Source organism: Oryza glaberrima, chromosome 5 (assembly GCF_000147395.1).
Source record: "Oryza glaberrima chromosome 5, OglaRS2, whole genome shotgun sequence".
Lineage (NCBI taxonomy): Eukaryota > Viridiplantae > Streptophyta > Magnoliopsida > Poales > Poaceae > Oryza > Oryza glaberrima.
Window position 1 is genome coordinate 2,611,114 of NC_068330.1, and position 24,449 is coordinate 2,635,562.

Sequence of the window (24,449 nt, forward strand, 5' to 3'; positions counted from 1 at the left end):
TCATGAGATGCGGTTAGAAGTCTGATCGTCTAAGTTACCATGCGAGTTTTTTAAAAGAAATTTTTTATACAACTCTTATATTTTCAAAAGCGAACAAACTTAAAAACCAAATCAAATACAGATATATATTTCCAAAAGCGAACAAACATAAAAATCGACTCATACACGAACGATGTACCAAAGTATTGGTAAAAACATCTTCAATTTTTATAATACAAAATCTGTATTATACTCCTTCCGTCCCATAATATAATGGATTTTGACTTTTTGTTTGCATTGTTTGATCATTCGTCTTATTAAAAAAAATTGGAATTATTATTTATTTTATTTGTGACTTACTTTATTATCCAAAGTACTTTAAGCACAATGTTTCATTTTTTATATTTGCACAAATTTTTTCAATAAGATGGGTGGTCAAACAGTGCTACAAATCTGTATTATCAAAGCCGTTCAATACAAATATGTATTTGAGTCGGGTTTTAAGTTCGTTCGCTTTTAGAAATACGGGAGCAGTCATATAAAAAATCTCTTTAAAAAAACTTACATGCTAACTTGAGATTATCAGACTGCTAATTATGGCTCATAAAAAATATATATTCAAACAAATTCTCACAATGAATTTCATCTTAACTAAACCGTATAACAATAATAAAATTAAAATAGCCTTCACCCGTTGCAACGCACGGATATTTTTTATAGTTGAGTAAAAATAGCAAGGCCTCCTTGACAGTTTCATCATCAGTACTTATATCTAGATTCATTAACATCAATATTAATGGAAATGCTAGAATGACTTACATTGTGAAACGGAGGAAGTAGAAATTAATTAAGCTAGGGAGAGCAGCATATACACACACACAGAATTCGAAGAGGCTCGCCAGCGAAGCAGCTGCAGGTGGAAGGCGGCAGAGATGGCCTCCACCGCTCCGGTCGGCGAGGCATGTCAGCGTCGGCTAGCGTTAGGGAGAACGGAGAGGGTTCGCATGCCGCCGCCGCCGCCACCGCCACCGCCACCACCACCACGGCCGTTTTCCAGGAAGCCCTCTGAGCCGGCGGCGCCGTCGACACGCGCCGTTGTCGCGGTGGCGGGCGTGACGGTGGAGGACGCCGACGCGCTCGAGTGCGGCGTGTGCTTCCTCCCGCTGAGGCCGCCCATCTTCCAGTGCGAGGTGGGGCACGTCGTGTGCTCGCCGTGCCGCGACAAGCTGGCGCCGGCGGGCAGGTGCCACGTCTGCCGCGTCGCCGTCGCCGGCGGCGAATACCGGCGCTGCTACGCGCTGGAACGCCTGGTGGACGCCATCCGCGTCGCGTGCCCGCACGCCGCGCACGGCTGCGGCGCCACGCCGGCGTACCACGCCCTCGACGCGCACCGCCGCGCCTGCCCGCACGCGCCGTGCCACTGCCCCGGCGAGCGCTGCGGCTTAGTCGGCTCGACCGCCGCGCTCCTGGACCACATCGCCGCCACGCACAGCTGGCCGTGCACCACCAACGTCCGCGCCGGCGAGACGGTGAGCGTCCACCTCCGCGACGGCCTCGCCTTCCTCCGCGTCCACCACCACCGCCGCCGCGGCAGCGCCACCTACTCCGACCACCTCATCATGCTGAACGTGACGCGGGAGCCGTACGGCCGCGTCGTCTCCGTGCTCTGCATACGACCCCACGCCGCCGCCGAGCATCAGGTCTCTTCGCCGCCGCCGCCGGCGATGCAATGCGAGTTCCTGCTCGTCTCGCGGTTCGGCTACGACGGCGACGGGGGCCATTGCCGCAGCCACTACCAGAAGTCGGAGTTCCTCATAGGCTGCAGCGACCTCGCCGACGGATTGCCCGATCGCGAGCAGAGCTTCCAGTTCATGGTGCCAAGGTGCGTCGTCGGAGACGACGACGAAGGTGGCATCCAAATCCATGTCCGTATTATCGTCATCAACTAGGTGGAAAACTAGGTACAATACTACCATCAGTTAATGTTGCTGTGATCATTTTATTATGAAAAAAGTTTGAATTATACCCTTCAACTACTATTGGGTGAGCACGAATTATCCCATAGATTCGAAACCAGACATCTTTTACTCTAAACTATTAATTAATACAGTATGAAAGAACCCTCTAACTTAATCTGAGACGGTTTCTGATTTTTGGGTATTAGTAGTGAAGGGTGAAAGATGTCTGATTTTCAGGTCTAGATGTTTAATTTATACTCACCTAATAGTTTAGCGGTATAATTCGAAATTTGTTTCTTGTTAATTAGGAGTTCTGTGATCTGATGATTTTGGGCCTACTGTTTAAGTATGCATGAATGCATCCGTGTTATGAAAACTGAAACGATCAATATCCAGCATGCTGCTGGTGTCTCTTGCTGATTAACAGCATCAGTGCATATCAGTAATAGTACTGATTTTCTCACCGAAAAGAATAATTAGACGCCACTGTTATGATGTTATCGGTTGCCAACTTGCCACTGCAAAAAAAGTTTTTTTTTCCTACATCCTTCAACTTAATATTGCCAATTCCATGCAATCCTGTGCGCAATTACTTTTGTAACTATAAATGACGATCCAAATTTATTAGAACATGTAATGATTTAGGGCTCCTTTGCATTTAAAGAAGTTCATATCAATTTTAGAGGATTGGTCTCCTTACGAAATGTCGATTACAGCAGTAACTCGGCTTACTGGCAGGTATGGCTCGGTACATATTGAACAAGTTCAAAAAAGTTTAAACAATTTGTTTTGCGGTTTTTATTTGTTTCTCAGTAACCGCTGTTACCAACTCCTCCCCTGACAATATGGGAAATGCACATTCTAATTCTTAAAAAAAAGTTCTATACACATGTTTTTTTAAGGGTACAACTAGGAATGCACATGAACTCACTTCACACACAACATCCACACACACACACACGTGTGCACGTTCACACATGCATTAAATAGACTTTGAAGACCTAAAGCCTCCTATATGCGGGTAACACACAATACCATTAAACGCACACACGTATACCCTATACCTCATTGAGATCAGACAAGGCTAATCCTAAGGAAAAAGGGGTTAATACCCTAGTGTGACACCTGGTCGATCCCATGATCGAACGCGGGTGGGTAGGCTAGTCACCTGCTAGGATTTACCACGGAGCCACGAGCTCATCTGCCCGTATACATGTTTGGAACAAAAGATTAGAGCATATCATATATATTTTTTGGATTGCATTCCTATACTTCAATTCCATAGAAAAATAATATGTGACCTCAAACCTCATTTTATTTTATTTTTCCTTTAAGAAATCAAATGCAATTCGTCTTCTCTCTTTTTACCTCCGGAATACATCAAATTGTTGTGAGCCATCCAAACTCACATATTTTAAATTGCCATGTTTCAGATTTACGTGGGACATTGGCTAGGGGAACGATGCTAATGCCATTAGTGCCGTTATGTTGTAGCATGATACCAATGACGTTGGCTCTACGAAAAGGGTTCATTACTAGAATAATATTTCTAGATGTCTATTTATAAAATAAGTTTTCAAAAAGGGTCAAAAAGAAAAATTAGACTCAAAAAATTTTGAATATGATTGTGTTGATGACATTTGAATGAATCATTTTTTTTGGAATTTTAGATGAAATACAAAAGTTCAAACCATCATTATTTGATTTACAAACTTTAAATCTAACAGATCTAACATCTATAAAGTTATGCCAAACAGAGTTAACCCTCGATCAAACACAAAAGTGACAAGAACACATGCTTGGTGGTTGGGTAGGGATTGCAATTCCGGAACGAATTTTAGGAAAATTCCTAAATTTCGGTAATCCCCCTCCCCCAAAACAACCAGCAAGCACATATCTCGCCCATATTTATTTTTTTTCTAATTTTGTGTGAATTTAGTCAAAGTTTACTAAAATTGATTTAAAATTTTGAAATGATTTCGGCCAAAAATCACCGAAATGAATTTCGGTGATTTAGCGAACTTTTGAAATTGTAAAACCCGGTGGTGCGATAAAATCATGAAACGGCAGCTTTTCTCTGAGAATTCGGCACGATCCCAAACTAACCGAGCGAAAACAGTGGAAGCAACCAACAACCTTGCAGAGAAAAATGCAGAGATCGATGGCGTCCTCTTCCCACCCCAGTCGGCGAGCCATGTCGGAGGAGGAGGAAGACGACAATGGCGGCGGCGAGGAGGAAGAAAGCCAACGTGAAACTGCTGTTGTTGAGGAGGAGGAAGAGGAAAGCACCGGCGTGCATGTCGGGGAGGCAGAGATGGCTGCCTCCGAGGAGCAGGCGCCGCCGTCGTCGTCGAGACGAGCGTTCGTCACGGTCGCCGACGCCGACGCGCTCGAGTGCGGCGTGTGCCGCCTCCCGCTGAGGCCTCCCGTCTTCCAGTGCGAGGACGGGCACGTCGTGTGCTCGCCGTGCCGCGACAAGCTGGCGGCGGCGGCGGCGGTCAGGTGCCACGTCTGCGGCGGCGGAGGCTACCGGCGCTGCCACGCCTTGGAGCGCCTGGTGGACGCCATCCGCGTCGCGTGCCCGCACGCCGCCCACGGCTGCGCCACCCCACGGCCTCGACGCGCACCGCCGCGCGTGCCCGCACGCGCCGTGCCACTGCCCCGGCGAGCGCTGCGGCTTCGTCGGCTCCACCGCCGCGCTCGTCGACCACTTCGCCGCCGCGCACAGATGGCCATGCGCCTGGGCCAGCGAGGCGGTCAGCGTCCTCCTCCGCGATGGCCTCAACTTCCTCCGCGTCGTCGATCTCCGCCGCCCCGGCGACGCCTCCCATCACCGCCTGGTCATGCTGAACGTGACGCGGGAGGCGCTCGGCCGCGCCATCTCCGTGCTCTGCATACACCCCCTCGCCGCCGCCGCCGCCGCCAAGACGATGCAATGTGAGCTCGAGCTGTTCGTCCCGCTCAACGGCGACGATGGCGTCGACGGTGGCCAGCTGCGCCGCCGCCACTACCAGAAGTCCGAGTTCCCCCTAGGGTGCGGCGACCTCGCCGATCACAAGACGACCTTCAAGTTCGTCGTGCCAAGGTGCGTCGTCGGAGACGACGACGAGGGTGGCATCCGAATCCGTGTGCGTATTATTTGATGTTGCTGTGATTTTGATGAAATTTTGTTATTTAGGATAAGGTTTCCGAGTAGTGTTTATGTATGCATCATCTCGGTGCCTTAAAAGTGAAATGATATATGCAACATTCTAGCTTGATGGAGATGTTCTTGATAATCGATCCCGTGATCGGTCTCCCACTTTTGTTTAAGTTTGATCTCTGTTTATATCATTCGTTCATGTTCTAATTATCACATACTACATTGAACATGAACAAATCTTAGTCCGAAAAACTACTACGTGTGTTTGTACCGAGTTGTTCTGGGGCTCGAAAAACCTAGTGTGGTATTTTTTCCTCCATGGTTTGATAGTTTCGACTCTCCAGTGTTATCTTCCCTAATGAGTAATCACTTCACCGTCTTCATCCTTAGCGTGTCCTCATGCACCATTGTCCATGGTGCAATGGTATCCCATGCACGTCTCACAACCTGTCTTAGATTACGATTTTGCTAGATATTTGTCATCAAATTTCTCCCCCTAATATTTGTCAGATGTAATTATAGTACAATCGTAGTATAATTACACCGTAACTTGCATGTAATTACACTGTAACTATAATGTAACTTGTATGTAACTTTCAATAATCTCTCGGTAACATGTTATTGCAGTAAAATAGAGGTCGTGGGAACAAATCCTTTCACATATGTGTGTGATGTGATTTTTTTCTTCCTCCATAGAACAAATCTTGTAATAGATCTAACGATTCAAAATTACGTGAAACTTACATACAAGTTACACTGTAGTTACATGTAAGTTACAGTGTAATTACATACAAGTTACATTGTAATTACACTATGATTGTACTATAATTACATCTGTCAAATTTTTAGTAGAAAATTTGTCGACAAATGTATAGGTGGTCCCATATATATAGACCGCGGCTATTCTATACATGGTTACTTCCATCACGACTCTCCATCAAGTCCTTCATTTCAGCTACATCGGCATCGGCCACCAGGGTTATTATTAGTGTTTAGTACTCTTATTGGTTTCTACTCTAGTCTAAGTATACGCTTTTCTAACTGCTTGGATGTTACAGTACATGGTTAAATAAATGGATTGTTATGGTAGGATTTGATTAGTGGCAATGTGAACATGTTCAATGGTAGAGATAAGTATAATCTCTTAGATAATCCAAGAGACCATAAAGGCTCTAAATATTAACTCAAAATATATTATTTTATTACTATTCTTTCTATTTTTACACCCCATGCAACTATAGATGGTCAAATGGGCCGCCCAGCCCGGCATGGCCCAGGCACGACTGGGCCTACCCGAGGTCAGTCGGGCCTGCATAGCCCGACCTACACTCTAGGCCAGGCTGTGCCTACCCACAAGCTACATCCACGTCCCAATAAGGCTCGGGCCGTGCCGGGCTGGCGCGAAGGCACTACAACCCATTGTGCTTCTACATAGAATAAGTCTATTTTCCTCCTCATTTTTTTGGGTTGTCATATATGGCTAGAATAAGTCTATTTTATATCCCTCTTCTCTTCGGACCGTGCATTATATGGCTGAACTAAGTTGTCGACAAGTGATACTCGCTAACCGGATGAGTAGAGTATTAGGGTACGTTGGAACGAGAGTCTACGTAGTATGACATCAAGCAGACAAAAGACAAGGATCATACTGGTTCAGGCCCCTTATTAAGTAATAGCTCTAGTCCAGTTTATATGAGATTGATGATGACGAGAACAGATTACAAAGAGAGTAGTCGAAGCAGATGATACCGACGAGATCGCAGTCGAGGGATTTGACGAGATCTCCCGGCGAGTTGGCTCCACGTACTCCGGCTTCGTAAACTTTGGTGGGGATGTTGGCGATTGAATTGGATGCCTTGAATCTCTCCCAAGGGGTCCCTTTTATACCGTGGATCATCTTGACCCCCAAGAAAGGTTTTGAGGATAACGGACCTGGTACAGTATAATAGAAACTCTGTCTCTTCCGAGTAGGATTTTGGAAATCACTTGACTCGTAGAGATATTTTCTATAATTTAAACGGTTTCCACACGACATTTACGGGGACAATCCGTATACGTAAAGGTATACCTTATTGGTATATTCCATAAGTCGTAGGATAGAAGGTATGCCTTATCCGTAATCCTGACATAAGTCTATTTTGAATCCGTCAACTATTTTCCTTTGATCGTGTCGTGCCAAGCTGGCCCATCGTGCTAAGGCATCGGCCCAGGCACGGCCTAACTGTCGAGCCGGACTGGCACGAGCCCAACACCAGTCGTGTCATGTCGTGCTTGGGCCGGGCCGTCGGGCCTTGAGCCTTATGGCTATCTATACATGCAATTGTGTTTTCTTAAAGGCTATAAGAGTCCTTGTTGAGCCGGTGTTATCCATATCTTGTCTCTTCTTTCTCTCTTGTCCATGTCAACAAATATTTCTAATTAGCAATGCTAAGAGACCACTATTAATAAACATTGCACATGCCCTATATGGTTAGATTAGATAAGATTGGCAGGATGTGATTAGTTGGGGATGTTAAGATTAGATTAGATAGGATCGAGTTTGTTATGGTATGCTATGATTAGTTCCTACTTTTATCTCTTCGCGGTTGCTTAGGATCCAAGCCATGCATCTCTATTTATACACCTGCTCGACTCCTAAATCCTAATGCTCAATTTGATTTGATTACATTACACATTTATACATCTCTCATATACGAGCTTACGAAAAACGAGTGTGTTCTTGACTTGGATGGCGAGATCGATAGCCTCTTCTTCCAGGCGGCGAGTCATGGCGGCGTTGGATCACGAAGGTGACACCATGGCGAGGAAGAAGCATCGCGTCTATGTCGCAATCGAGGAGATCGAGAGCCATGGCCACGAGGAAGACGACGATGGCGGCGAGGAAGTGGAGGAGGAAGATGAACAAAGCCATGGCGAAGCTGATGGTGATGGTGATGATGCTGCAGCTGCGATGGAGGAGAGTGATGGCCACGACGAGGAAGGAGACAATGGCGGAGACGAGCCTGATCAATCACCTGATGGTGATGATATGGAGGAAGAAGAGGAAAGAGGCGGCGGCGGCGTCCATGGTGGGGAGGCGGAGGTAGAGACGTTCCGTCACTCCAAGCAGGCGTCGTCGGCGCGCCCGGTGGTCGCCGTCGCCGGCGTGACGGTGGAGGACGCCGACGCGCTCGAGTGCAGCGTGTGCTGCCTCCCGCTGAGGCCGCCCATCTTCCAGTGCGAGGTGGGGCACGTCGTGTGCGCGCCGTGCCGCGACAAGCTGGCGCCGGCGGGGAGGTGCCACGTCTGCCGCGCCGCCGTCGCCGGCGGCGAGTACCGGCGCTGCCACGCGCTGGAGCGCCTGGTGGACGCCATCCGCGTGGCATGCCCGCACGCCGCGCACGGCTGCGGCGCCACGCCGGCGTACCACGCCCTCGACGCGCACCGCCGCGCGTGCCCGCACGCGCCGTGCCGCTGCCCCGGCGAGTCCTGCGGCTTCGCCGGCTCCACCGCCGCGCTCCTCGACCACTTCGCCGCCGCGCACGCCTGGCCGTGCGTCGCCGACGTCAGGGCCGGCGAGACGCACCGCCTCCACGACGGCTTCAACTTCCACCGCGTCGAACACCGCGGCGGCGGCGACCACCGCCTGATCATGCTGAACATGACGCGCGAGCCGCTCGGCCGCGCCATCTCCGTGCTCTGCATCCACCCGCACGCCGCGCCCGCCGCCGAGATGCAGTGCGAGCTCCGGCTGCACGTCTCGCGCCCCGCCGACGACGCCGGCGGCGGCCTGTGCATCAGCCACTACCAGAAGTCGGTGTTCCACATAGGCTACAGCGACCTCGCCGACGGCGTGCCGGATCGCCGGCGGCGCTTCCAGTTCGTCGTGCCGCGACATGTCGTCGGAGGAGACAACGAGGATGGCGTCCAAATCCGTGTGCGTATCAAGTATTAAGATCAACTAGGCACAAGCATCCGATTTTTGTTAATTAGGAGTTAATGCATGAATTATCATTTTGTTTAATTAGGAGTCCATGTGTGAATTCAGCTGGTTATGTGGATTTGGAATTTGAATTTGGATAATGAGGATGAGTTGTGGCAAAAAAAAATTAATGCTTACAAACAAAAATCGGAAATACAGAAGGAAATACAAAACAACACTCTCCCAGAGTAAAAACAAACTGAGGAAATAAAATTGGTTTTTATAAGTTTTGTACAAAAGAAAGTTGACAATGTGAAAAATGCCTTCTGGGCAGATGATTTGATAGAGGAGAGAGGCCTTAAGCCTTTGAATGAACAATACCCAAGCTCATCGATATAACATTTACAAATAATATTGCTATGAAGAAAGCAATGCAAACAGTTTTTTTTCTAAAAAAAATAAATTAGAAGAACCCTATCGGGAGACAATTAAAAACTGAATGTCAGACAATTGATCTGACTGAACATAAACAGGGGCATTTCACTGTCAAATTGTTGAGCCTTGAAAATTCAGACAAGATATCCTTTTAAGAAGCCGTGGAAATTCAAGATCCCTCTAAAAGTGAAAGTTTTTATATGGCTGATACTAAAAAACAATATAATCACAAAGGATAATCTGATTTTTTTTTATCTAAAAGTGTAATCTGATTTAAAGAGGCTGGCAAGATGACAAGGTTGAATGTTAGTTTTGTGATGAAATGGAAACAGTGTCAATTTTTTGTTTCAAACTGCGCTTTTGATTTTGAAACATGCTAAGAACATGAAACATGTGCTTGGTGGATGGCTTATGGCAGCGGCGGATTCACCGCCTAGCTAGAGCAGTTGCCCAGGCTCAGCGTGCGATCCATTGAGATCAGAGTGATTTATGTGCGTTGATTTGCTGTTTTCTTTTTTTCTTTTTGCAAAGTGTCGGTTAATCACCTCATCTAGTAATGTATTTCAACGATGGAGCAAGATGGGTTCTTGATTCTTGCGGGTGCATTTTTTAGATGATAGAATAAAATCTGCCCTTTGGTTAACGAGTTACAACCAATTATTATATAAATTAGAGTAAACTAGTGCAAAAAAGAAAAACAAGTCTTAAAAATACACCAACAAAGCAGAAGGAAACACAAGCTAATAATCACCCACACAAAACAAAGACCCCTTAATTATTGAATCATATTTGTGAACCTCTAACAAAGTTAGTGAAAAGCTGTATGACCATTGGCTCAAGTAGTCGATATGCAGTTTTTATTAGCTTGATATCATTATCACACCTTTATATTTGAGTTCATAACCGGAGCGGTATATTTTCCTAAAAAGAACCTGCATATAAAATACAGACAGCGATTTATTAAAAACCATATCATTTCTATTAAACTATAGAGTCCAATATATAGTAGATGCTCCTAAAAAATAAGTTTCTGGTTCAATACCCACGAGCTAATTCCCAATGATATGAGAAATACTATATGGAGGATATAAACCAGAAGAAATTTGTAAAGCTCTTCATAGAAACTTTGCATAATGGCATTCCAAAAATAAATGTTGGATAGTCTCTTTTTCTACATAAACAACATCTCAAACTACTATTTCTATATCATTATTCTTTGTTAAAACTACCCCTTTAAGTAGGAAACTATACATGCAAGTTCGGTGGATCCTCTATTTCTACATGCAATATATGCCAAAAAAAAAAGTTATGTGAATTAAGCAGCGTTCAAGCATCGATGTAGGAACCATGCATATTAATAATAGACCACTCCTATAATATATTATTTTTGTCGTTGAGCCGGCGCCGGCGGAGGGGCAAGGGGAGGGCTGGTGGAGTTGGAGGAGGTGAGGGCGTGATGTGAGGAGGGAGGATGCTGCTCTGATGAGGGGATTTGGTAAAGTAGTATATGTGGGTCCCACTAGCGGTACTTGCACTGTGGAGAAAATGTCTTTGTAGCTCTTCATCCTAAGTGTCACCCTGTGGTACCTCGTAGTGGATGCTTGCACTAGGTTTGCTCGTGTCGTCATTGGCGGCGACGGCGGTAGCCGGCAAGATTCTTCCTTGGAAGTTTGAACTGTTCAGCTGCCTGCAAAATGACAGTTAGCATGTGTCAACGGATGATGTGTGTCATGTCATACTTTTAAAGATGTTTAAAAAAGCTTGTCCAGAGCACGTTAGAGTGTACTAGATCTGTAAAACTTTAAAACCAAAAATCGTTTTTTAAATATTTTAACAAATCTCTACTATTATAAAAATTGAAAATGTTTTTATCGATATTTTGATATGTCATTCTTATTTGAGTCGGTTTTTAATTTTGTTTGATTTTGGAAAATATATATTCGTGTTTGAGTGAGTTTTTATGTTTGTTTGTTTTTGGAAATACAAAAAGAGTTGTATAAGAAATATCTTTTAAAAAAACTCGTATGCTAACTTGAGACGAAATTCAAACTCCTAATTGCATTGCAGCTCATGATTTTGTAAAGAAACAATTCAAGAGAATTTCCAGAGTAAATTTACCCTACCTAAACCGTATAAGATTAAAATAGTATTCACCTGTTGCAACGTACGGTAATTTTTTTAGTAAAATTAAAAATTAAAATAATATCGATTGCGGATTACGTTCAGACCATTTGTGTTGGCCTGAATAAATCTGCGGCCTACATATTGGGCCGGAACGGAACAGCAGCCTACGTGCGGCCCATATCGTTTGGTCAGGAAGTAGTACACAGGAATTTAGCATGTGTGGATTAAATGAGTCTAGCATGGTGCATTGATATTTTGTTAACAAACAGCACTTTACATTCTCATTTTTCAATGATCTTTTTTCTTATTTATGTACTCCATCCGTTTTAGATTATAAAATATTTTAACTTTGGTCAAAATTAAACTACTCTAAATTTAACTAATTCTATAAAAAATATAATAATATTTTTAACCCAAGACAACTATATTATAAAAATTTATTCAATTATAGATTTTAATGAAACTATGCTGATATTATAACTATTACTATTATTTTCTATAGAATTAGCCAAACTTAAAGTAGTTTACTTTTCACCAAAGTTAAAACGTCTTATAACCTAAAATGGAGAGAGGAGTACTCACACACACAAAGAAAAAAAAACTTTTGCAGTGACAAGAATGGTATCTTTTATTACTACCGCAATCAATCTTTTGGGATGGAGCGTGTTTTAAATGAATTAAGCATGACACATTGACATTTTGTTGACAATACTATTATACACTCTCATTTTTCAATATTTTTTCTTAATTATAGAGTAGTACATGACATGCAATAAATAAATAAACAAAAACATGTACTCTAGGTCTCTAGTATCCTTGGCGCCGTTAAAACCTCTAGTACCTCTCTGTCACTACCACCGCAATACATTACTCCCTCAATACATTACTCCCTCCGTTATCGTTTGACTTTCTTTTCATCAATATTTTAAAGTTTGATTAAGTTTATAGAAAAATATACTAACATTTTCAAATACAAAACATATATAATATCAAAGTATATTTATGTTAGATTTAATAAAACTAATTTGACATTGTAAATATTAGTACTATTTTTTTTAAAAAAACTGATCAATAAAATGTTTAGAAAAATAAAACTATTTATATAATATAATACTAAAAAGGAGGGAGTGCTGGTGAAAGAGAAAGGGTAAAAAGCAACGCACGTCAGCAGCTTCAACGCAAAGCAATGGCCTTTTTCTTCTTCTTCTTCTTTCTCTCTCCTGCAGCTGCGTCGTCTTTTCTCTCTCTACTGGTTGGTATGGTAATGGCGGTGGTGGAGCCCGCGGCCCGCGGGAGAGCGAGAAAATCAAAGAAGAAAATGCTCCCTCCTCTGCAGGGTGCAGTGATGGTTTGCTGCTGCTGCTGCTGCTGTCCTACCAAACTTTTACTACTCCTACCACCACCAGCTTCTTGCTCGCCTTTCCCTTTCTCTCCCTCTCTCTCTCTCTTCCTCTCTCTCTGCATCCTCTGCTCAGTGCTCATTCCATTTCTTCTCAACTCGCCTCAGCTGCATCCTCATCTTGGTCAGTGAGCGAGTGAGTGAAGTGCAGAGCTATGCCTGTGCTGCGGCGGTGAGCTTTGCAGCGACCTCCTCTCTCTCTGCTGCTGCCGGCGACGGCGGCCATGAAGGGCGTCGACGATGCATTCCTCGGCGTCGGCGACAAGCCGTACGTCTTCTCTCTCGATCTTTAGCTTTGCTGTTTCTTCTTTTTTTGTTTGATTCCGTTTGGTTGTATTGTTCTGTATCTGGATGATGAAGCTGGAATCTTGGGGGATTGGTGTTTGAATATGCCTTCGCAAGATTCTCATCCTCTCTCCTTCGGTCCCTCCCTACCTGCACTTTCCCCTCTCTTTTGCTTTTAAGATGTTTGGTTACAAAATCAAAATGTACTTGCTTGGTAATTAATTTCTACTCAAGAACATCTACAAATGCATCTTCTCTATCTGAATGGAGTAAAAAACAGGAGAACTTTGTTGAGTTATTTTATTGCTATCACAAGGGAACGTGTGGGTAAGTTTTTTTTTTAAATACAAAGACAATTACTTAGAACTCTACAATCTTGGTAGGAATGGGTTTAGTAAAATTCAAGGCGGTCAAAGTCCTGTGTAACTAGTGATGCCATTCTTGGTTTTACCTCTGTGCTGTAAGTGTTGGGGATAAATGTAGCCTATGTTGTTTGTCAATTAAGGAAGATAATCTATGGTTCCAGGGGACTGGACATTTGGTGCATTATGGGTAGCAATCTAATTGCAATTGAAAAATCATTGCATGGCAAGTTCTACACTGGGAACACCTACATCATACTAAGTGTAAGTTTCTCAAAAGTCAGATTCAGCTGTAACATTGGTCATATTTTGCTGATTTGCGCAAGCGAATTCACATGATTTACGATGTTTCAGACTGTTGAGCTTAAAAGCGGAGTTCGCCAGCACAATGTGCACTACTGGGTAGGGGAGGAAGCCAAAGAGGTGTGCCACTGCAGAATTGATCTGTTTATAGCTACACTTGTTTTGCTTGGATATACATTTTGCTTATGACTTTGTCTGTCTCCTGCATTGTGACCACACAGGAGGATTGTCTGACGGCCTCTGACAAGGCTATTGAATTGGATGTAGCACTGGGCTCGAACACGGTCCAATATAGGGAAACACAAGGCGAAGAATCCGACAAGTTCTTGTCATACTTCAAACCATGCATCATCCCCATACAAGGTAGCTTGTCTTCGCACATGAGAATATCTGGAGATAAATCAAAGGATACCACAATGTTTAGGTGCGAAGGAGAGCATGTAGCCCGTGTAACAGAAGTAAGAATTTCTATTTCAAAATTTTCCGCCATCTTTGGTGTTTGCTGATGTAAGATAACCAATGCTATTCTAATGCTACCTCAGGTACCGTTTTCACGGTCCTCCCTAGATCACAAGGCAGTGTTTGTCGTGGACACGGAATCAAAGATCTTCCTTTTCAGTGGATGTAACTCTAGCATGCAAACAAGGGCTAAGGCTTTAGATGTTGTTAAGCACCTCAAAGAGAACCGACATTGTGGCAGATGTGAGATTGCGACTATAGGTACCGGTACTATATACAATTGTTTCTTCCATAAGCATCACTAGAAGGTTACTGAAATTTCGGACTTCTTATCATCAACCATAGAGGATGGGAAACTTGTTGGTGACTCTGATGCTGGTGATTTCTGGAACTTATTTGGAGGCTATGCTCCTATTCCCCGTGATGTACAAGACACGGTTATGACAGAACTGATGACTACCTCATCCAAGAAACTATTTTGGTGACTAAGCCCAGTTTTAATTCAGATTTCATTAGCCCTGAGTTAATACGTAGCAATTTGTTTCTTAGCCATTTTCCTGTCTGTAGGATTAACAAGAGAAACCTTGTTCCTGTGGAGACAAATCTGTTAGAAAGAGAAATGCTGAACTCGGACAGAAATTACATTCTGGACTGTGGCACCGAAGTATTCCTATGGATGGGTATGACAACACTGGTTTCTGAGAGGAGGACATCAGTTACTGCCCTAGAAGTAAGATGGAATATGATTATGTTTCTTTTCATTATTATACAATGTTCATATAATCATGTAGTTGTATTTCTAGAGTAACTAGATAAACAACCATCCTAGTTTGCCTCATGATATCCGTAGCAGAACAGCAGAAGATCAGAAAAAAATGGCCACAGATTTGAATAGCTGCAAATAAGTTACAGGCAGAACAAACAAAGTGTGCCAGAACATGTGTGAATACTTGAATACACTTTAGTGTGTTTGACACCAACTTCTACTATTTTTAGGATTATGTGCGTTGTGAAGGAAGGCAATCGAATGCACGTTCAGTTATATTGACAGAAGGTCATGAAACCGTTGAATTTAAGATGCATTTTCAGCATTGGCCCAAGAATGCTGTGCCAAAGTTATACGAGGCAGGGCGGGAGAAGGTGGCAGGTGCATGGACCTTAGTTATTTTGTGTATCAATTGGTTTCGTTAAGAGTTCAGAAAATTTGGTCTAATACAGCACCATGGTGCAGCAATTTTCAAGCATCAGGGCTATGATGTCACAGAAATCCCAGAGGATAAACCTCGTCACTTCATCAGTTGTAATGGTAGTCTGAAGGTAAAACTCCTTTGCCTCTATGTTGATATGTGTGAGGCTGTATCTTGAAACTGAATAAAATATATTACAGGTTTGGTTGGTGGACAATGGTTCTGTAACCCTGCTTTGCACTGAGGAGCAGGAACAACTATACAATGGGGACTGCTATATCATACGGTATAGCTACATCGAAGACGGAAAAGACTATCATTTGTTCTTTGCTTGGTCTGGACTGAACAGCATAAATGTGCGCTCTTTGATAACTTCCTTGCTAACACATCTTTTAGAGAATTTTAGTCTTATTTCTACATTCAGAAACCACGAGGAATTTGTTAAATGGTGACCAAACTGTGAAAACTTCTTTGCTAAGAACCAGTTCAAATTTCCTGCTGAAAGGAAAGTCTGTCAAAAACAAGGTCCATTGGAAATTGTTCCAGTACTTGTGCTTTTGCTTCACTTTGTTTAATAAACATATAATGTGTTTGTTACTGTTATACTTTCATTTTTCTTAATTTAGTTAGTGCTTCACTACAGGAAGATAGAGTTGCAGCAGCGTCACTAATGTCAGGCATGATTGATTCAGTAAAAGGGCATGCGGTTGTGGTAAGCTACTCCAGTCCTTTCATCTACAACTTCAGAAACTTCACAAATTTCATTTCCATGATATTGTAAACTTTCACTTCACCTACAATATGTAATTCCAGGCACAAGTATTCGAGGGCAGAGAACCAGAAATGTTTTTCCTAGTATTCAAGTCATTGATCATATTCAAGGTATACATTGTGAATGTTTTTACATGTAGTGTATGAAGCTGAATAATAATTGATAAAGGAATCTCTAGATATAAAATTCTGGAGTTTGTTGACTCCTTCCATTTCCAGGGGGGCAGGAGTATGGCATATAAGAACTTCGTTTCTCAGAGAAGCGATGCAAACGGATGGTACCAGAAAAATGGGGTTGCTCTATTCCGGGTTCAAGGGCTGAAACATGATTGCATACGAGCCATTCAGGTTGATCTGGTGAGTTGGTAAAACTGTATAAGAAATGCAAAATACACAATTTTCTCCTCTGTTTGAATCACATTTCTATTTTTTCTCACTAACTGCTGTTGTAAGCTTTTCTGGTGTTTTGATCACTCAACTGAATTGCAGGCTGCAAGTTCACTTAATTCTTCGCATTGTTACATTTTGCAAGCTGGTGGTTCTTTCTTTACCTGGCTAGGAAGCCTTTCTTCACCAAGTGACCACAATTTACTTGACAGGATGATGGATAATTTGTGTGTAAGAATAACACTGCAAGCAAACCCCTTATTCTTTTTTGCGATGTTCCTTGATAAATGAGAAGTATTGCCTTGTGAATTTTCTTGTATTTTTTGGCAGCCACTGAAACAATCCTTGTTAGTAAGAGAAGGTTCTGAACCTGATCGCTTCTGGGAAGCATTAGGCGGAAGATCAGAATACTCGAAAGAAAAGCAAGTCAAGGATTGGCCTGCAGATCCACATCTGTATACTTGTCATTTCGAACAAGGTATAGAAATGCTATTTTGCCGTGCCTGAAAAAGCCTCCATGCACATAAGCTTTTCTAATCAAAATATATGATTTTTTTCAGGTCTCTTCAAGGTTAGTGCTACCTTTATGATTCATGATGAACACAAAGGGCCTGTTCACTTTGATGCCATTTTCAATCTTACCAAATTTTGGTAAAGTTGCCAAAAAAGTAGCTACATTTAGTTTGCTGTCAAATTTTAGTAACTATGTAAGAAATCATGCCAAAATTTTGGCAAGTTACTGAAATTTTGACATAGTTGCCAAAATTTTGGCATTGCTAAAATTTGTTAAGGTTTTTTTTGGCATCAAAGTGAACAGGCCCAAAATTTTCTACAAGGATACAGTCAGCTACTAGTAGCTTGCACATAAAAGGTTGTGAAGGTTGAGAACTTTTTGGTTGCGGTTTCTATCTTTCAGGCAAAGGAGGTATTCAGCTTCTCTCAGGATGACCTGGTAACTGAAGAGATATTGATACTGGACTGCGTCGAAGAACTCCATATTTGGGTTGGACATCAATCTGGTGTTTTATCCAAGGAGCAAGCTCTTGATATCGGCAAGGTACTCTATTATTCCAATTTCCTTGTGATCTCTGATCTATCAAAATAAATTTTCCACAGGAAGTCTCATTCATCAACATTACCTGCAGATGTTCCTTCAGGCAGGCATTCATCAGGACGGACGACGGCCAATCGACACGACAATGTATATCGTCACTGAAGGGGATGAGCCTAGATTTTTCACGAGCTTCTTCAACTGGGATTATTCCAAGCAAACAGTAAGTGCACATACATGATCATCATATCATCGTCGATAAACCAGACATGTCCTTCTCCTTCCATTTTATGAATCAAGAACTATGCAGTGACCAGCAGGGTTTACGTTGTTGACGAAAAATGATCGAAAACCACGAAATTTCAAATGGTTTTCGAGAATTCAAAACTGAAACAATAAAATTCAATTGAAATTTGTTGAAAAATGCCGTACCTCTGGGGATCGGGATCTGGCACTCAATTGGAAAAGGTTAACCTGTTTGCAAATGCAGATGCTTGGCAACTCATTTGAGAGGAAGCTGGCAATCCTGAAAGGAATTTCACAAAAGCTGGAGGTTAATGAATCAACTCTCTTACAGAATATTGTTCTACCTAGAAATTTCGAATTAACTCGAACCTTACCTGATCTTTCAATTAGACATCATAATTTTTGGGAATTTTCTGATGCATTTCAGACACCGGAGAGAAGCCTACGCAAATCATCATCGTCTTCGCTGCCGAGAAGGTCGCCGGGGACATCGTCGTCGGAGCCGACCACGCCGGAGCAGCGAGCGGCGGCGAGGACGTTCGCCTCGGCCTCTACCGGGAAGCTACTCAGGGAGAGATCACCGGCCGCGCTGTCACCGTCGCTGTCGACGCCTTCGCCGTCTCCGAGAAGCCGCTCCTCCGCCTCCTCGTCGCCGGCGTCGTGGAACTCGACGCCGTCCACGGTGGCGCGGCGGCTCTTCCCGCCCTCGCTGCACGCGTCGGCGGAGGCGGTTGCCACCGGGACCCCTCGCCGGCGGTGAGCTTCAGCTAACGCTCACCTGCAACTGCATATGCCTGTACCATTAAGAATTTGAGATTCAGATGAAATTCAAAGAACATCGGCCATCTTTTTACAAGGTCCCTAGATTTTCAAATTTAAATTAGGTTTTTAGAGGAAATTTAAATTAAGTTTCCTCTACTGCAACGAAGAAAACAAAGCACCAAAAATGAATATGAATTAACTAAGGCCTGTTTGTATTATTATAATCTAGATTATTAAGCCAGATTACTATAAGCTGGATTATAATAAGCTGACATATAATAAGCTATAAGTTGTTTGTTCGTCTGGATTATTAGAGGTATGGATTATTAGGTTTGGAAGGCTAAAGTCTATAATGCCCTCAGCTATCTGTTCGGTTGATGGCATAGGTGGGTAATTTTTCTCAAGTATGTAGGGGTAGTGGGTCTTTAGCCACTCAATAATCTGAAAAAAGCTTCTCTAGAGCAGCTTATTAGATTATAATAATCTGGCTTATAGATTATAATAATCTGCTATAATAATCTATTTGTTTGTTTCAGCTTATTACTAATAACTAATAAGCTAGATTATAATAACCCTAAGTTGAATCAAACAGGGCCTAAAACCCGATATTTCTGCAGTTACGTTTTTTTTCTTTAAAAAAGCGGGCTAGTTTGGGAAGCGATCAAGGCCCAATAGTGGCCCATCCGTACTCCGGATCATCGAGCATTACGCCAGCCGCGCGTATGCCTCAATCCTTAACGGGCCGGATTTCTTGGCCCATTAACAATCGTTGAACAACACAGTTCTTACCCGATCCAAACTAAATTTAAACCACAATAATAAAACTCTAGTTCGACCAAAATTCTGAACTGCAGTGCAAGTTTGATCGCAATTCGTGCATATGAAAGCAATGACTCTTATACTCTCGTGCAAGAACGTGACACGTACGGTGTCAGAGACATGAACCAACTACAAATCCAACCGCACATAAATAAATTTCGATGATTTTTCCCGTCTCCCTCGTGATACCAACAAGATCAATTCGATCAGCAGCCATCAAATCGAATTATAAATCGTCAAATTATAGCAAATCGATCGTACTCTCCTAGCTAGTTGATCATGGCCGGGGTCGAGGCGGCGACGGCGGCGGCGGCGGCGCAGCTTCACCATCTTGACCTCGTGAGGTTCGAGGCGGCGGAAGGCGACGAGAAGAGGCACGGCGACCATGGGCTGGTGGTGTACACGGCGCCGAAGACGACGGTGATGTGCGTCGACGGCGCCGTCGTGGACAAGACGGACGCCGCCGCCCTCGTCATCGTCGACCGGAGCTCGCTGCACCCCGGCATGGAGGTCACGTCGGCGTCGGACCCCGCCGGCCAGATCGGTGTCGTCACGGCGGTGTCCACCGCGGTCGACCTCGTCGAGCACCGCGCCGACGGCGACTACGGCGACGCCGAGGCGGCGCCCGCGGCGCGCGGGCTCTCGCCGTCGGGGCTCCGCCGCGTCACGGAGTTCAGCCTCGGCGACTACGTCGTGTGTTCCGGCGGCGGCGATCAATGGCTCGGCCGCGTCGTGGAGGTGTGCGTCGCCGTCGACGTGGTGTTCGACGACGGCGCGGCGTGCAGGATCACCGGGGACCGGGCGCAGGACCGCGTCATCGAGGTCGAGGTGGCGGCGAACACGTACCGCCGCCGCGGGATGAACGGCGCGTTCTACCCAGGCCAGCGCGTCACCGGCCACCACGTCCTGGCGTCGCCGTCGATCGCCTTCAAGGACGCGCGGTGGCTGAGGGGGTACTGGAAGCTCACCCGCCTCGAGGGCACCGTCGCCAAGGTCGCCATGACCGGCGTCCTCGTCTACTGGATCGCCTCGGCGCAGCTCGGCACCAGCAAGAGCCTCATCAACGCGTCCTCGCCGCCGGCGTTCCAGGACCCCGGTGATCTCACCCTCTTCTGCTCCGACGACGAGTGCCCCTGGGCGTTCGGCGATCGCTGCTTCATCGCCACCCCTCCCCGCCACCGCCGCCGCCGCCGCCAGCCGCGTGTTCCCACTGATGATGACAAACAGGAAGCGTCGCCGGCGGCGGCGACGACGTCGTCGTCGACGACGACGACGAACCAAGATGCCGCGGCGGCCGCGCCGCCGGTGGAGAAGAAGGAGAACACGTACAGGAACCAGCTGAGGAAGTTCTTCTACAAGAGGGACTTGAGGGCGACGCGGTGGGGCGCCAGGGCGCGCGCCGTGGACAAGGTGATGCTCGTCTCCGGCACCCGCACCACCGCCGACGTGCTGTGGCAGGACGGCACGCTGCGGCGCGGCGTGCCGTCGCTGGAGCTGGTGCCGTTCGACATCCTCAACGACCACGAGTTCTTCCCGGGCCAGCACGTCGTCGTCGACACCATGGCGGCGGCGGAAGCAACGACGGCGGCGGCGAGGCGCGTCGGCGTCGTCAGGAGCGTCGACCCCAAGGACCAGACGGTGCGCGTGTCGTGGCTCGATGGCGGCGACGGCGGCGGCGAGGAGACCGTGGCGAGCGCGTACGATCTCCGCAAGTACTCCCGCCACGACGTGTTCTACGGAGACGTCGTCGTCCGGCTGCTCCCGCCGCCGCCGGAATCAGCCGACGCCGCCGGCGAGGGAGCAGCACCACCGGCACAGGGCACCAAAGCCGCCGCCGCCGACCTTTCATGGGTCGGGCGTGTCGTCGACGTCCGCGACGGCCACGTCCAAGTCCGGTGGGGCAACGGCGAGACATCAACGGCGGTGCACAGCGAGGTACGCGGCGTCGACATGCGGAGCTTCTGGGCGCTGGAGCACGAGGTCGGGCCATGGCTGGCGGAGGGACGCGACCGCGCGGCCGCAGCAGTAGCGCAACCTCCTCCTCCACCTCCACCACCACCACCACCACCACCTGCCGCCGGTAACAATAACAACAATGTCGCCAACGCCGGAGCCGCCGGGAACACTGCCGGACCTGCCGCCGCCGCCCCTGCACCATCGCCGACGTTGATCGTCCGTGTCAGCGCTGCCGTCCGGAAGGTGTTCGACGTGGCGTCCCAGCTCGTGGCCCTAGGTAAGAGCTACCTGGTAACCGTCTCATCGTCGTCGTCAATCTCGGCGGCGGCGGCCACGGCCACGGGCAACGCCGAAGCGCCGCCGCCGGCTGGACCCACCGCCGGTGGCGATGTCAACGTCGAGCCTGCTCCTGCTGTTCCTGCTGCTGTTGCTCTCAATGGCGTCGCCGGCGAGGACGCAGCTGCTCCTGCTCCGGATGCTGCTGCTCTGCCAAGCAGCAGCGACGCAGGTGGCGGCGACGGCGATGGCGGTGACTCCGCCGGCGACGGCGGAGGGAAGGAGAAGGTGGAGGATGATTCGCTCGGCGTCGCGCACTTCGACGTCGTGCAGTGCCCGCCTGATCACCATTTCCTGGATTGCAAGCTAGAGGTAATTAATTCTTGTACTAATTCTTTGGATTACATTTTTTTTATTGAAGTGATCTCTCTTTTTTTTGGCTATTTGTAAGTGTCAGCCACACAGTATGTTTTACTGTTTTGTTTTAATTTTATTTTGTTTTGGTGTAAATTTATATTTGGTTTGATTTGGACGTTGCACATGAAAAACAGGGTGCTGCTCATGGGAACAAATGGGTAAAGAGAGTCCAAAAAGAATGGCAGATATTGGGCAACGATAACTTACCAGGTACACTTTCTAGTTGACCATTTTATAAATTTTAGTTGAATTTTGATGTTAAAGTTAAGATTTAGTCAAATATTTATAATTTTAATCATCAACCTGTTATTATTACAAAAGAATTTATAAACATAACCTATTTACGATATCATGATAGTAGTTTTAAGACAAATTTGGTTTTAAGCTAAGAATTTGGAAAAATATTGATGATCAAAAGTTTTAAAAGTTGATCAAATCTTGTCGAAAACAAATCAGACAGTACTTAAAAAATATTCTAAACATAACCTATTTTTGATACCATGATAGTATTTTTAAGACGAATCTATATGTACCATATACTTTTCAAAACTTCTCTTTTAAAACTATAAGCATTTAATCATCCATGGTCAAAGAATTTCATAAGTTTAATAGAAAATCTCGTCGTAAAGACCATATAACTAATACTCCATTCATTTCTAACTGTAAATCGTTTTTACTTTAACCAAAGTTAAACAACTTCGTATTTAACCAAATTTAAAGATAAATATAGTAATATATATATACAACACCAAATTAGTTTTCATTAAATCAATAATTAAATATTTTTTAATTATATATTTTTCTCTGGATGAAAATGTAATTACCTTTTCAACCAAATTCAAAACAACATATAATCTGAGATCATAAACCGTGCGCTCGTGTACATTTATGCAATGCAGGGACTATATATGTGCGCGCGTTCGAAGACCGGATGGACTTGCTCCGGGCAGCGATGGTGGGCGCCGCCGGCTCGCCGTACCACGACGGCCTCTTCCTCTTCGACCTCCACCTCCCGGCGACCTACCCGGCGGCGCCGCCGGAGGTGTACTACCACTCGTTCGGCCTCCGCGTGAACCCCAACCTCTACCCCTCGGGCACCGTCTGCCTCAGCCTCCTCAACACGTTCGACGGCGAGGGCGTCGAGGTGTGGTCGCCGGCGAGGTCGACGCTGCTCCAGGTGCTCGTCTCCATCCAGGGCCTCGTCCTCACCGCCGACCCCTACTACAACGAGGCCGGCTACGACGCCTACGCCGGCACGCCGGGGGGCCGCCGGAACGCCGCCTCCTACGCCGAGAACGCCTGCCTGCTCACGCTCCGGAGCGCGCTCCACCTCCTCCGCCGCCCGCCGCGGGGCTTCGAGGGCGTCGTCGGGGCACACTTCCGCCGCCGCGGCGCCCACGTGCTCGCCGCCTGCGAGTCGTACCTGCGGGGAACGCGCGTCGCCGGAGACGGGGGAGACGGCGGCGGCGGCGAGAGGACGTGCTCGGCGGGGTTCAGGCTCGCGCTGCGCAACGTCGTGCCGGTGCTCGCGGCGGCGTTCGCGGAGATCGGCGTCGAGGGGTGTGAGCGGTTCGGCGACGGCGAGCTCGGACAGTGCTCTCTCACCGCCTTTGATGACAGCGCTGCTAGCGCTGATGCTTCAGATTAAGCTTTTTTTTTTTGGGATTAGTAGTAGTAGTATGTTTATGTTTTGATGATGGGTTAATTAGTCGATTTTGTAATATTTGTCGGGCCAAAGAGTTACTGCAATGTGATTGTTTAGATACATATAAAATATATCAATATTAGATACCAGATTCGATTTTAATGGGATTATTTATATACATATAATACTAAAATATATCAATATTAAATACTACTCCCTCCGTCCCACAATATAAGGGATTTTGAGTTTTTTATTGAAACGTTTGACCGCTCGTCTTATTCAAATTTATTTTGCAAATATAAAAAACGAAAAGTTGTGTTTAAAGTACTATAGATAATAAAGTAAGTCAAAAAAATAAATAATAATTTTAAATTTTTTAAATAAAACGAGTGGTCAAACGTTACAAACAAAAACTCAAAATCCCTTATATTATGAGACGGATGGAGTAGGTTCGATTTTAATGGACAAAGGAAATATCTTAAGTAAATCTAACTCCTTTCTCCACCAAAAATATAAGAATAAATCGGATGGTACACTACGAACCAAAATATCCAATTATATGTTTTTATATTTTGAGAGAAATAG

The 24,449-nt window shown here is 45.6% G+C and overlaps 4 protein-coding genes and 1 pseudogene across 4 annotated transcripts; all 5 read left to right on the forward strand.

Moving 5' to 3' along the window:
• Window positions 1-911: 911 nt before the first annotated feature.
• LOC127773371 (putative E3 ubiquitin-protein ligase SINA-like 6) lies at window positions 912-1,928 on the forward strand. The gene is made up of 2 exons (XM_052299439.1): window positions 912-938; window positions 1,041-1,928. Exons 1-2 carry the CDS (start codon window positions 912-914, stop codon window positions 1,926-1,928), a joined length of 915 nt encoding a protein of 304 aa, XP_052155399.1.
• A 2,323-nt stretch (window positions 1,929-4,251) lies between these two features.
• LOC127773373 (E3 ubiquitin-protein ligase SINA-like 3) lies at window positions 4,252-5,080 on the forward strand (annotated as a pseudogene).
• Window positions 5,081-7,743: 2,663 nt separating this feature from the next.
• LOC127774421 (E3 ubiquitin-protein ligase SINA-like 10) lies at window positions 7,744-9,153 on the forward strand. The gene has a single exon (XM_052300664.1). The coding sequence runs from the start codon at window positions 7,808-7,810 to the stop codon at window positions 9,011-9,013; it is 1,206 nt and encodes a 401-aa protein (XP_052156624.1). The 5' UTR covers window positions 7,744-7,807; the 3' UTR covers window positions 9,014-9,153.
• A 3,706-nt stretch (window positions 9,154-12,859) lies between these two features.
• Window positions 12,860-18,845, forward strand: LOC127774420 (villin-1). Its single transcript, XM_052300663.1, has 20 exons — window positions 12,860-13,206; window positions 13,750-13,849; window positions 13,940-14,008; window positions 14,110-14,346; window positions 14,431-14,608; window positions 14,693-14,828; window positions 14,915-15,077; window positions 15,344-15,494; window positions 15,579-15,664; window positions 15,735-15,890; window positions 16,178-16,246; window positions 16,348-16,416; window positions 16,525-16,662; window positions 16,795-16,923; window positions 17,023-17,170; window positions 17,253-17,263; window positions 17,609-17,749; window positions 17,838-17,966; window positions 18,234-18,296; window positions 18,417-18,845. The coding sequence occupies exons 1-20, from the start codon at window positions 13,163-13,165 to the stop codon at window positions 18,747-18,749; spliced, it is 2,550 nt and encodes an 849-aa protein (XP_052156623.1). The 5' UTR covers window positions 12,860-13,162; the 3' UTR covers window positions 18,750-18,845.
• A 1,004-nt stretch (window positions 18,846-19,849) lies between these two features.
• Window positions 19,850-23,941, forward strand: LOC127773374 (probable ubiquitin-conjugating enzyme E2 23). The gene is made up of 4 exons (XM_052299440.1): window positions 19,850-20,771; window positions 21,684-22,174; window positions 22,354-22,429; window positions 23,119-23,941. The coding sequence occupies exons 1-4, from the start codon at window positions 19,850-19,852 to the stop codon at window positions 23,865-23,867; spliced, it is 2,238 nt and encodes a 745-aa protein (XP_052155400.1). The 3' UTR covers window positions 23,868-23,941.
• The last annotated feature ends 508 nt before the right edge of the window (window positions 23,942-24,449 follow it).